This window comes from Chelmon rostratus, chromosome 8, assembly GCF_017976325.1.
Source record: "Chelmon rostratus isolate fCheRos1 chromosome 8, fCheRos1.pri, whole genome shotgun sequence".
NCBI classification, from domain to species: Eukaryota; Metazoa; Chordata; class Actinopteri; order Chaetodontiformes; family Chaetodontidae; genus Chelmon; species Chelmon rostratus.
The window spans coordinates 12,059,926-12,074,160 of record NC_055665.1 but is presented as its reverse complement, the minus strand read 5'-3'; the positions used below and the strand labels follow the sequence as shown (position 1 = coordinate 12,074,160).

Here is a 14,235-nt window from a genome sequence, read left to right as displayed (position 1 = left end):
TTTATGCTGGGACAGCAAAAGAATTGGTTTTGGAGGTAAGACTCTTATTATATTCCTCTGCCTCATGTCCATATCCTTAATAATCCATTGCTGCGCGTCTTGCCAGGGCTTTGTATGTGTGTGTGAGAGAGTGTGTGTGTGTGTGTGCGTGTTCCAGTACAAAGCATTATACTAAGCATTATTTTCACTCACAGAGCACAGTGATTTTGCGGCTGACGGACAGGGGCGATAGGGACACCAGATTGACGCTCTCGCAGCACAGCACTGCCTGGTTGTCCTCGGGGCTGATCTTCAGGTGGAGGACGCTGCTGGACTTCTGCGCCACAGTGTCCTCCTTCCAAGTTGTAGACAAAGCCTCTCCATTCTGACACACACATGAACACGTGAAATTTAAAATAGGCGACATCAAGAACTTGCTTGAATAGTTGCACGGTCCCATCTGGTGCAGCCAATGAAGTACAGAAGCGACTAACAATGGGGTACTTACACAGCAAGTTCTCAAACTAAAATAGCTCATTTTGTCAGTGTGACAGTGTGTTGCAAAGCCTCCTTAACAGATGGTGGAGAAGATTTACCTTGGTCCAGTGGAGAGTGGCTAGGGGGTTTCCACCATGAGACACACACTCCAACATGAGCAATCTCCCCGCTTTGACTTCCTCTCTCTCCAGACCTACAATAACTGGAGGCTGAGGTGGGACTGCCAGGAAACGAGAGACAAAAATAAAAATGGACCTGACAAAGGGGAATGGCACAGAGGGTGACAGAAAACTAAAGGGAAAATGGTGAGGGAGGAGAAGGGATGCAGTAACACAGGGAAACAGTGGGATGGAGTGAGCATCAATGGATAACTTAAAAAAGAACGGCTTTGCAATGAAAACACTCTTGGCAATTGAGTTGGGAGCGTCCCTATTTATTGAGACAGGGCCGATAAATTGGGCACATTCAACATGACTGTGGGATAAGAGGTCACAATCTGATGAAAGCATTAACTATTGAGGGAACAGAAAGCTGGATTCAGTCCATAAAGCAAAATAACAGATGTTCAAACGGTAATAAGGCAACGTGAAATATGAATAAATTACAGCCTCCTTGAATAAAATATACACAGTAAATAGAGGAGGAGGGGCCTTTGTTATTGCTGCAATCAGATTCAGCGAGCAGGCTGCAGACCCTGGGCCAGTGTGACAAATTGCCACCTTGCTAACAATCTGGCTGGCTGAAAATGGCCACCGCGCTGGCTTTGATGGGCTGGCATGCTGAGTAAGACTGCAGTGGTGGTCCCGAGTTCTGCAACATTAGCACTTAGCACAGGGCCCATGTTGTTTAATACAGAGCAGGGAGATAGAGAGGAAGGGAGGAGTGCTCACAGTTATTGGTGATTGTTAAAGCAGCTGCAGCGGCTTCTAATGTGGAGGAGTATAGATACAGACAACATTAAGGTGTCTCGTCAGCCTGTGGATAATACAGCAGCTGAGCTGGAGGGGAGCGCTCGCTGGTGAAGGTGTCGGCAGCCCTGCTCCACTTTAATCAACAGCATGATTTAGGCCTGGGAGAAGCAGGTGGGTAGACTCTCAGGCCTAAACAATCAATTACTTCAGCTGATCAACAGGGTAGAAAATACTAAACCTACTGTAGTAAACAGTAGCTGCGGCGTCACACTGTTTGTGCATTCAACAACAATGGCTTCCATTGTAGCCTTGCCAAATAAGAGGAAAAAGAAACAAAGAGACAGAGACAGCAAGTGTGTCAACTCACCTTTGTGTGCCGCAGTAACAATTTCATTATATAATGTCACGCGGTTTGTGATAATAACATGAAAGCAAAAGCAACAGAAACTGCCTCCCCTCCTGCCTCAGTGGAGTCTAAATTTAATTTGAGCTGATGAGCACAAAAGTTGCTCGGTTAGTTTTGCAGGATTCATCATTATTAAGTGTGGTGGCCTTAGTTTCCCATATTTGTTATTATAATACTGTTAAAAAATTCAGTACTTGAAGCCTCACTGATATAATCCATCTCAGTTGGTCTCATAATTAGGTTACGTGTTTTGGTTAAAGTTGGGGGGATAGCAGTGTAAATAATTTTGAGCTGACTGAATAAAGCAGTAAATGTAAACTAAACGAATTCAGATTTAATTGCATTGTTGATGTGTGATATTATGCTGCTCGCCGCCACTGTGGCCACTGCGAACATGGTTTTACATTAAGAAAACCGCCTACACCTCCTGCTTTGGTCATATCAATCTGAGCCCACCAGGAGCAAACTTGGAGAACTGGAGACAGTCACACTCATGTTGTCTTGAAGTAGGTGTGAGTTCGCCTTCAGGTTGAATGTTTCTCCTCGGACCACTAACACGGACTGAGTGCACAAGGCCGGATACCCTTGGGCCTCCCCGAGGTTGGGTTCCTGTGCGGTTGAGTGTGTTTGTACGCGAGTGTGTTTTTGTTGAACAGAGGGGGTGTTGACTGTCAGTTTGCAGACAGGTTGAGACACTCACAGTACACGCTCATGGTCATTGTGGTCTCCCAAGGCCGGAAAAGGGCGGGGTTGGTGGCACGGCACGCCAGCTGCCTCCCGTTGTCAGAGCTCAGAGCGGTGACGCTTTGAGATGTAGCAGAAAGACAGAAGAAATGAGAGGACAGTTTACACTGAGCAGCGAAAGCTCAAAACATCACATCATGGTTGTGTCTGGCCAACGGTGGAAGAGCTATTCAGATCCTTTAGATTACAGTAAAAGTACCAACACATTAGTAAAAGTTCTGCAGTCAAAAATAAAAGCAAACGCATTCGTAAAAGTATCCTGTGACATTATTATTATTTACTGACCTTACTAGATTGTTAATACTGTTGTAGCTGGTGGAGTTGGAACTAGTCTACCTCAACTGCATATAAAGTTTAACTACGTTATATGCAGCTTAGTCCAGTGGTTCACAACCATGTGAGGAGTTTAGAGGAAAAATAGTAGAACTATTAAAACTCAGGAGGCACAACTGGATACTGGTCACAATCCAAATTTGTATTAGCAACTACAGCCGTACAAATTTGTTCTTAAATACAGTACTTGAGTATGTGTACTGTCCACCACTTGCATATGACAATAAATTCAAAAATGCACTTGATGATGTAGACTGAAAGATCCCCTAGTCCCCACAATGTAGTGGATTTATTCTGAGCCTGGTTTACTCTTTCAGTTTACGTCTTCTATATCAAATTGCATTCGCATGTCAACCATAACAATCACACATGGCCCACTGCTGCGTGCGCTCAGTATGAATATGAGGAAGAAGCATCAATATTGCTTAAAACCTCGGCTGTTCTGCAACAGAGCTGAACAACACTGCAGCTCCTCAGTACCAATGTTATCTCAGGATATGACAAGAGGTTATTATCTTTGACACAGTGGAGACAAGCAGGATTAAAGCAATCTATGGCCCCGCTTAATGTATAGGCACCTGGCGAACCGGCGAGGATCGGATCTGTCTCGCTGCTGGAATGTAATTTTGTGCATTTGACAGAAGCTAATTCAATCGCGCAGTGCCAAGTAACAGCTCGCTGTGTGCAGAAATTCATTGTACTCACTAAGACAGAAGGGGAGCATAAGAGTGGGGTGGAAACAAGGGAAACAAGAAACAAAGACAGACTTGGAGAGATTGAGCAGGCTGGTGAGGAGAATGAGTCTGGCAGGCGGGCGAACACATACGTTACTTCAGCACGCGTGTTCAGGAGCTTATCCTTTGAGCCAGACATGGTGAAAGACTCTGCACCTGTCAGCTCGACTCCATCTAAAAGACACAATGGGGGGAAGGCACACAAAAAAAGGGAGAAGACTGTGTGTAAACTTGTTCCTGTGAGGCAGAAACATCAGTGTTATTCTCACGTGGAATGGTAAATACTGGAATATGATAAATATGTGTGGTGCAGTCACAGTATGTACAGTATGTCTTTAAAATGAAATCAAATCAGCGAGTCCACAATATCACCGAAACAGAATGACATTTTATTGAACACAATAAAGATATACATTTCAGCTGGAGAAGAAGAGATAATATATAAAACCCAGTAGAGAAATTCACACCAAGATAAAACAACAGAACATCTCTCCCGCTCTGGTTCAGCAGTGTACAGTATAATAGGTGTGACAGGGGAGCAAAAGGCAAAAACAGTAAATGAGGAAACTGCAGTTTTTGTTACAACTAGGAACTTGTGATACATCCATTGTACATGTAATTGTAAAGTCAGTGGAAATTGGAAATTCATATGTTCAGGCTATTTCCTCCCACGCAGAGTCTGCTCCTTTCAACTCTGCGATTCGAAGGCTATGAAATAAGAAATCTTTACTGAACTTGCATTTCATCCTCTGCAATGTTTTTTATGTTTATATACTCAGGTTGCGACCTATGGAAATCCCTGGATGTGGAATCTCGGAAAGACTGTTGCCTTTTTGTTCTGGCCTGGCGGGATAGACCATCTCTGCCAGACCTGAAAGGGTGACTCACCTTTAAAAAGTGTGATTTCAGCCATGGGCCTCGCGTCGGGGGCGACACAGGTGACGGTGTACGTCTTCCCTGCCACCCAAGGTGTTTCCATGTCCACCTCAAAGTACGGCTTGGAAGGAGAAACTGAATGAGAGAAACATTTATCACACCAGTAGCATGATATCCATCACACTAGCGTTGGGTTAGTGGAAGCAGGCGATATCACAGATGGATATTAGCTTGTGCAGTGATATGAGAGTAAGCACTCGTAACATTTGGGAGTGACTGGCACGTCATGCTGGAAGCTGAGTGATTCACTGCAGCGAGGTTTGATGTTCTGTTGAGTTAGAATACAAATTTTAGACAAGGGGAGAGTACAGAGATGAAATAGTGATGAAACTGATCCAGTGCTAATCTATCATAGCAAACACCAAACACTTGTCTTCTCAGATCACCCCCAAGCTAAATGTGTGCTCTCTGGACTGATCAAAGCAGTCTTCACTTTTCCACTGTTCTACTCTACAATCCTTTTATCTGACCATAAATAGGAAATTCCAGAAAAAAACACAGCTTTTAACACAAGGGACTGGAAATTGTTTAGCAGTAAATTGAGACATGCGTCACCAACTAAACCATCAAAGAGATTTCTGCAGATCTGTGAGCGGCTCTTTACCAAGGCGATCAGCTCACCCTATAGGAACCTGACTGTTTATTGTACCAGCTTTCAGCAAGTGGGTGAGCCAACAGAATCAGAAGGGTACCATTAATGTTTTTTTGCTTTCATCAAAGATCAAGTGCAAAGGCTGCCTGAGTTCAGAGACAGAACGGGGTGTTGGAAATTACAGGATGAATACGTGTGTGACGGAGACATGAAAGACTGTAGCGGAGAAGTAAAGAGAAGAATGAGAAGTGAGTGTAAATCAGGCTGCAGAGGAGATCGGGGGCAGGGAGATGGCTGCTGTCGAATATCTGAGATAAATCCACTGCTAACATGAGGGCAAAAAACACAGCTGGACCGCAAGCAAGCACATCATCAGGCCAAGCAGCCCCTGTCCATCACTTTGGAACCTTACAGTCAATCCCTGGCCACTAGGAGGAGCTGTTGCAGTGTGCAGAGTCGCCCATTGGCTCCAGTCTGCTATTGAGACAGATGAGATGTGGCTGCAGCTTCAAACTGATTTAAAAGAAGCAATTGAATCTGTGTGGACTGTGATGGGTTACCCAGAGCACTGCAGAGGCGCGCGCAGCAATAATGAGATGCATTTGTTTGTTTTCCCCCCCTCTTCCCTGAGAAGATGACTGGGCCATGCATCTATTGACAGCCCCTGCACTCTCAGTCTACTCGGGCCCGCACGATTCACATAGGCGCACCACTTGTTGTGCTCAAGGAGCGTCTGGCAGCCTAACAAATCCTAAAATAAGAATAATGATATGTTCGCAAATGTGGCAGGCAGGTATCTAATTTTTTCCTCTCTCGCCCATGCTGGCCGGTTCCTCTTATCTCTCATTCGTTCCATCATCATCCCTCTCTAGCAGCCCCTGCGCAACCCCCCCCCTCCTCCTCCCTCCTCACAAGCTATCCTTCTTGACCACTGCAGTTAAACTCCAGTAGTGCGGGGGAAGGTGTGTTCCAGCTTGGACTGGGAATTACAGCACGCCATCCATCACATCTGCAAACCATGTGACCCAATCAGCCCAGTCAGGATAAACTTACACACACACACACACACACACATATACACATACACACACATTTGTACAAATGTGATAGCACACATGGACAACAACAAAACACACATTCTGCTCAATTTAGTAGACATGCACTCAGAACAAAGAACAGACAGCAAACAAGCTGTTCTCTTAATTAACTCTTTGTGCCCCTTTTTTGTCTACTTGCCAGGCAGCTTTTTTTATTTAGACTCCCTATCTCTCTGCTTTCCAGCCCTATCTCTCTTATTAAGGTACATATATGAACACAAAAATAGGCATGCAAAGGCTTGCTCCTGCTGTTCAGACGAGAAACAGTGAGCCGCAAAATTCGATTCATTAGACAAATACAGACGGATGGATGGATAAGGCAGATAAGAAGCAGATTAGCAGACACACATCAATATGCATAAGCAGCTCTTTCCACCTATCTTTCTCTCTCATTCACATACAGACGTTCCCTTCTCTCCTCTGCACACAAACACCCAAAGATAAACTCAAGTCTACAGTGCATGCAGATTTGCACGCACAAACACACTGACGCAGGCGAGTGAATGCTACAGTCATCTCACTTCTCTCTATAAACAGGCGCCAGTGTGTGCACAGTAACATGTGATGCGGAGCTGATTCTGTGGAAAATATTGGAGAGGGCCCAGAGGATAAAACAGTCTCTAAAAAGCTTATTGTGCTGAATTAAGAAAATAATAAAGAGGAGAAGATCAGACCTCTCAACAGCAGACAGACACAACTCATCGGCTATATCTGCGCAAGGCAAAGGCTAAAACCACACATCCTCGCGCATGTACATGCACAAGGGTGTATTTTTGTACTCGAATACGCGCGAAAATACACACACACACACAGACACTGTAGGTCTCAGGTGTCTGATCTCTGGCAATGAAAGCCTCTGAAACAGTGCTCTTTTTTCAGCTCGCCCTTCCTCTCTTCCTCTCCCCCGTCACATCGGCGTCTTCTGGGGGAGAAGTGGATCCCCACCCACCGACACATCACTCCTTCCTGACCCACTACTGCCGTCTCTCTTGCCTTTTGTTTTGGGTCGTTAAATTCCTATTTGCGCACTTCCATGACCACTAACAGAAAATATTCTACAGTCATGCAAACTCTGAACTGACTCACTGGTAAATCTACCTTACTGAGTTAAAGGAGAAGCAGAGAGACAGTCATCTCAGTTGTCCTTTCAGTGTCTCATTGTGCGACTTCGCAGAGACTCATTTGTTAATTGTAAGGACCCTGACATCAGTCTGGCACTGTGATATGCACACCATCACATCAGTGTATAACACCCCGTCCTCTGCTGGGGTTATATCTTGGGCGACTGTCAGAACTTTTTCGTGAACGAAGATGAATAAAGTCACCATGTTCTACGTTGCCTGTGCCCCCATTTATAAGTTGTTCCATTATTCATAACAGGGAATCATAAAATGAAGGCTCATTATATACTCTTCAAGTGCTAAACTCATTAGCTACCGCGAAAACCTCACCATAGCCCTGGTTCCTAAAATGTCCTCTAACCTCCAACCAACACTGATAATAAGCTTACACACATGGGCACACAGTCACTCTCTCTCTCACACACGCACACACACACACACGCATATATCTCTGTAAGACCCAACTATGGCAACTGAATGAGTAACACAGTCTAAAACCAGAACACATCAAATAACTGTTTTGAACATTTGCAGGAGGCATCTGTACAGGCATGCAACGCGGTGAGGGAGAGAGTTGTTCATTAATAGGATTAAATGCTAAGGCTAATGGTATAAACCGAGACACAGGATGTGTCAGGTATGTGACGGGCACAGTGCGGGGTAAGTTTTAGCAGAGGAGGGGGTTTCAGTGGAGGAGGTAGAGGTTGTTATTGTCATGGATTACTCACTGCCACTTGATCTGCCTATTGCAGTAATCCCCTATCTAAGCTCTGCAGGAAGGCAAAAACACACAGGAGTTATGTTGCACCAATGGAAATGTCTTGAAAACATGTCTTTGTAAGCCCATGGATGGGGCTTATTGACATTTTTGCCTCCATCCCCGCTATTCACAGCCTGTGGTGATCCATCTTGAATTAGCCAGTCATGATAGCACTCCCTCTGACCCAAGAATCCAATTATTTGACCAGCAATCTCTGTTTTGTTTCCTCATTCCTCCCCTCTCCCGCACTGTATCTCCTCATAAAGAGTTTATAGTGTTTTGATTTGATGCAGAGCTTGATGGGATATGGCAACGGTTGAGTGGCCAGGGGTGTGGGGCCTTGGGAGCTGTAGTTCAGTGATGGAGAAGTCCGTGGGGAACTCATCAGAGACAGTGCTCTTGAAAAAGGATGCACAGTTCCCAGTCCCAGTTCAGCACTAACAGGAGATTGAATTCATCAGCTCATTATAAAGCTCCAGATTAGTCACGTATTTTGAATCAGTTGAGTTGTTGGGGTGGAACAAATGACCCTTTAGGACCAAGGCTGCGCAATCCTTTTTAAGTCAGTCGCTCTATGCTTTGCCCTTTGCAACAGTGCAGCTGCAAATGTCCGTCTTAAACGTCCAACAGCTGGACAGAGTTGCCAAGACGCTCAACAAAAACACCAGCTGAGATGTGTGGAGAGGCTTCAGATCTGAGGATGTCAGGAACGTAGGGCAGCAGTAGGTTTCAGTCACGGCAAATACGACTACCAGTGATCCCTGACGCAGCACGCAACTTAATTCCCACACATTTTGACCTTTTCGACAAAGCCCAGAGCAATTGTGTCGACTTTGTGTATGTGGGCGCACATGCAATAGCCTTCTCAGAAGTAATAAATGTGGGAGTCAAGCCTGCTGCGGCTGCAGGTGTAGGCCTGCTGTAGGACTGCTGCAGTGTAGAAGAGAACATAGTCTTTCAAAGGAGACGTCTGCGGTCTATGCCTCTTCCTATCCCACACCACCCGCCATCCCTCCCACCAACCCATTGATGTCAGAAAAACCTGCTTTCTTCCCAGAGGAGAGTGAGGCTGCTAGAATTGCCCCGGCAACCCCCCCCCCCCTGAAAAAAACCCTCTCCATGGTCACCAAAGAGAGAGCCTGAAAGCGAGGGAGAGAGGGAGAAAATGAGCAAAGGAGAGAATGGGGAGGGGGATGTAAGTAAATGAACTGCGCCTGGAGAAGAAAGGTTCTTTTAGAGTCCTTTCCCTGCCACATATGGGCTTGCTCCCACAAGCAAGAGGGAAAGGGAGAGTGAGATACTGGTTGTTATAGAGTGACAACAGGTGGTCTAATGTAGTCGCACAATTACATCTATTCCAGCCCATGTCTGAGAAGGAACTTTTCAATCACTTCTGTTACAATTTATTCCTGTGCGAGGGAGAGACATGGATCACCCATATTGTGCAGCTGCTGGTTAGAGCCATAGACCTACTGGAACATGTGGGGATGGCACAGTGCTTGTTGGAGGAATTAATACTGTCCGAAAAGTTAGAAAAATTGTGACTTCCTTCATGGTTCATATATGCTTAAAATGCGATTTGCGCTTGAAGGAAACTGCTGAGTTCTACTGTACCAAGGACACTTTAAATTTAGTCCCTAAATTCAAGTGTGCGCTTCTTCAAAAGCAACTGCCTTATGTTAAGCAAATTAAAGCTCTTTATCAATAGAAATGAATATTTAACAGCTCTTTATATGCTGATTACTGGTCAAGAGGTTGGTGTGTGTGTTACTGGAGTGCCGAGGATGCTCGCCGTGCCTTATTACATTATCGTTTTGTTACTCTGACAGAAAACTACATGTTTAAAGCCCGCAACATCCCCTCAGTTCACAGGCTCCATGGTCTCGCTCACTTAGCATGTTGATCCAGGCTGTATTGGAAATGATCGCTCGGCTGCTCTCAGACCGGCCCGCTTGACATTCATAGGGGCCGTCATCTTCCAGTTGGGCCTTCTCAATCTGGAGATGATACTGCCCTGGAACAGAGAGGGAGAGATTAATTATGCTTGTCACCCATCATGGCGTGATAAGGATGTGCTCACTAAACACATGTAAATGATTACAAAGATGGGGGTTTCATTTAGTTTTCTTGTTCACACCCCAGTGAATATAACGCTTGCTGTTCAGACTTGTGGCATGTATATCGATAAGTACCTCCTGCAGGCCCTATTTCTTCTGTGCTGATTTCAGAGTGTCTGAATTATGGGCTATTTTCAACTTGGGAAATGGGAAAATTAACAATAAAAGCAATTCGTACAATGTCTGGCATTTCAATTCAATGCGGTAGTATACTCTACTGCTGACGTTGTGGGTGTTTCATTTGATTATAAATAGACTGTTTTCATATTTCTGTAAATGGAAACATATCACTTGCTGAGAACCTCCTGCTGCTGGCATTTCCATTGACATGCGAGTGGTTGTCTATAGTCATTGCAGAGGCATTTTGTTTCAGAATGAATTTCCAGTGTGGTAAATGAAATCCAATCCCAGAGTCACAACGCTGACTGAATAAACTGTCTATTAATTGATGCCAGGCAGAGTCCTTCTCTCTCTGTCTCTCTTCTGATAGTCTGGCATGCCAACAGGACTTGATTTGTTTGAAGCATCGCCATAACCTGTGGGGATTAGATGACATTCAGTGTTGGTTTTCCAGCTCCCGAATCTCTGGCTCACAGCCTACTAACATGTGCAAAATAGTATCTTGGTCTGACAACCGCCCAGCCCTACAAATGCATGTGTCAAGTAAGCTGGCAAGATAATTAACACCAACCAGAAGCAATTTTCACATCTAAGTTATCATTGAGTGCAGAGAGAGGGAGAGAGACATTGAAGTTATTAATCATATTCCTCTTTCCTGAAATTACTCACAAATAGTGCAATCAAGTTGCAGAGAGTGTGTATTTATGGGAGGGGAGATGGCGGATGGCTGCAACACGATTAGCTTATTTGTCCATTACTCTGTAAAATTTGGGGATACAGTATATGCACATAGCCATTATGACCGTAGTGCATATTATAGTACAGTATATTCTCCCCTCTGCATATCTGCATTTGTGTATAGTTCCTTGGAAACACATATTGCTATGTAACTGGGGAAGGTCAGTTCCAATGGAAAGGGAAGGGAAAGAGAAAACTAACTACTGTCAACTAGTCTTGATCTCGATTCAGGCAATCTTTTTCCATGATCCAGTCAGAATTGTAGAGACAATAAAGTTCCTCTCACTTCTTTTTACAATTTGAAAATCATTACGTTTTAGAAAATATTTCATAATTTGAGACAGTTCACAGGTCCATTCAACATTTCAGAAAATTTTTAATACTATCATCTATTTATTGCTACCTGGTACAAAGTAATACAATCCAGAGCATGTAGTAAAGGCTTCAATATTTCTAAAAGCATTCACACAATCAGCTGAAGGGTCTTTAACTTCCTCACATATTTCTCTGGCTCTGTTTGGTACTACATACTCTAGGGTAAATAATATTTGTGCACTTTTCCAAGGCCTACATGATTCTTTCAGCTTGACGACAACTTCATTTGCATAGACAAGCTAGTGTTGCCAACACGCCACGAACAAGAACTCCCAGCAAGCAGTTAAGTTAATATTCATGTGTAACAAGTTTATAAATGTTTTATATCAGTTAGCTGAAATTAAGAAAAATATGCAACACTTGCAATATATGTGATGTCAGGTGAGCATGAGTGTTAATTCATAATTAAGTTTTGCCTGATTGACTGGCTGCATGCCATGTACAACAATTAAGTTACACCTCGTGGACCAATCACTGGAAATAAATTCTCACTTGAATCATTAAACAAGCTGTTTTATCTGTTCCTCAGTGTGTCTGTCTCTGCAATGCGCAGCGTTGCGCACGGATGCAGGACATCGTGGATCTAGGCTCGTATCCATACACGTTTGCAGCATTGCCTTGGCTTGGGGAACCGAAGGGTGAGCATGTGTTGAAATCAGCGCTGCTTTTCTCCTGTGAGTGTGTCTGATTTCAGCCTTTTTTTTAAAGCATCAATAAACATCATTGATGGTGACAATCAGTGAAAACTGGTGGAGTATCAAGTGCAGTCAAGTGTCATCATAAATGATTTTACTCTTTCTGTGCAGTCTAAAGTGATTGCATACATCAGTCTGCAGTTGCTTTTCCTGGTACAGTGTACCTGCGCTGGTGGCTATTTCATTCATGACTGTATGTCTGAGCGTTCGACAGCTTGTGTGTGTTTGTTTCCCTTCTGTTCCCATGTACGTATTCTTATTTTGTTGTCGCTGATCTAAAAAGACGCAAGATTTTTTTCCCTAACCCTGTACCTGCTGTAATGTTTGCTGTAATTGGCTCACTGACAACTAATCAGCTGACAAACAACACTTTTGTGTTCCATACATTTGTTTACATTTTTTTATGTAAACTGTATGTACAATGCGTGTACGAGCATCTATGCGTCTCTCTGTGTTTATGTGTTGCTGGCAGTCTCCCACACTGTGCAACAGCGAATTGCCGCTTGTCTAGTTGCGGGCTGATAAGGAACAGATGCTCTTCTCTTACTAGGGATTGCCTTCTAATTGGCTATTACTTTTTATAGACTGTGGTGCAGATTCCGCAGCACACTTTATTCCCTTCCACATTTCACTGATTTGCTGACACTCTGTTGCTTTAATTTCATTTATTTTTTTGTCTTTACATGAGTGACAGTGAGGCAGGGTGTGAGGCTGCTGACAATCACATCACCTCCTCAGTCCCAGATGCTCCCTGCATAGAGAACTAGTGTGCCATAAGGTTCCTGTAATGTCTGTGTTGCTTTATTACTGCACTTTGAAGCCATAGCAACAACATCATCTCATTTACTTTTAGAGTAGCCAGCATCAAGCTGTACTGCTGTATGCTTCCTGAGACGACAGCAACGCACCATAATTAAAACCATATGACCTGTATATCACAAGAAAATGCAGTATATAGGATGGATCTTGTACTGACAACATGTTATTGTGTCTTAATTTTCTTTGGAGCATCATACTTTGATCCTACATCTGACACCTTGTTCTAGCATGCAAAGCAGCTCAGCTTTACCATGACCCATGTTATCTCATCTTATTCCACTGAACTGGATCTTCTGAGTTTATTATTTATGTTAGATTTTTTCAATTCTATGTCAAACCCATAAACTGTGAGACTAATTCAACAAAAGGCAATTTATGATAACAAGTTCCAGTGTTTATTCAATGATTCTTTTATCAAACAAATTCATTTGTTTAGTTTGCATAGGTCCATTAAAACACAACAAGCCATAGACCCTATTCCGTGAGTATCCCTGTTTACCTCTCTTGGGGTTTCCAATCATGCTGTAGCGTGGAAAGCCTGGCAGGCTTCTCTGAGGTCCCAGGAGGAGGCCATCCTTCACCCACTGCACAGTCCCTGAGGCCCGCAGCACCTCACACCTCAACACAGCTGTGGCTCCCATCCGCACAGTGAGGTTCCTGGGCTCAGACCTGAAGGCCTGCTGGGCCTGCGTGCCTGGAGACATAAAAGCAGAAAGAGGCAAGGAGTTGGAGTGGAATGGTAGAGCAGGGAGGAGATGTGATGGGATTTAATGTAAAGAGGTGGAGAAGAACAAGGGCTGAGTATGTCTGAGGAGTGCTGTGCAGGAAATAAAAGGAGGACAGGGAGCATGACATAAACATACACCACAGGGATGCTGTCTTGTGGTCTTTTGTCTGAGAAGGCACCCCATTGTGTCTGGCCACATTATTCATCCTGGCATATGTTTTATTGATGGGAAACTGCAGTGATACGGCCCTGAAAATGAGTCAATAAAGTAATTACTGCGAATTAAATCCCCCCTCGGCAATGCAGATAGGGTATTGGGAGGAGGAAAAAAGTATGGGGTATCAGAGACCTCGTTCACCTGCGGTTTTTCTTCAATGTCGATGTCCCACCAGCTAATTCCTCCTGGGAAGAGTAATGATTATCACTTTAATCCCCCTTGTTTGTCATAGGTGGGGTTGGCCATCCTTCAACCACGCTCTTAGGTGACATTCAGTGGTGCAGTGCTCTTCAGTCAGGAAGGTAGCCTTAATGCA

The 14,235-nt window shown here is 44.1% G+C and overlaps 1 protein-coding gene across 1 annotated transcript in view; it reads right to left on the bottom strand.

Annotated features, from left to right (window-relative positions):
- nphs1 (NPHS1 adhesion molecule, nephrin) overlaps positions 1-13,908 on the bottom strand; it is a 29,297-nt gene extending 15,389 nt beyond the window's left edge. Inside the window, exons 1-8 of the mRNA XM_041942326.1 lie at positions 13,839-13,908; positions 13,475-13,669; positions 10,003-10,125; positions 4,494-4,616; positions 3,698-3,779; positions 2,495-2,598; positions 576-697; positions 193-364 (exon numbers count right to left, since the gene is read on the bottom strand). Of these exons, the coding sequence (XP_041798260.1) occupies positions 193-364; positions 576-697; positions 2,495-2,598; positions 3,698-3,779; positions 4,494-4,616; positions 10,003-10,125; positions 13,475-13,669; positions 13,839-13,908 (991 nt within the window). The remainder of the gene's footprint in view (positions 1-192; positions 365-575; positions 698-2,494; positions 2,599-3,697; positions 3,780-4,493; positions 4,617-10,002; positions 10,126-13,474; positions 13,670-13,838) is intronic.
- Between the last annotated feature and the right edge of the window lie 327 nt (positions 13,909-14,235).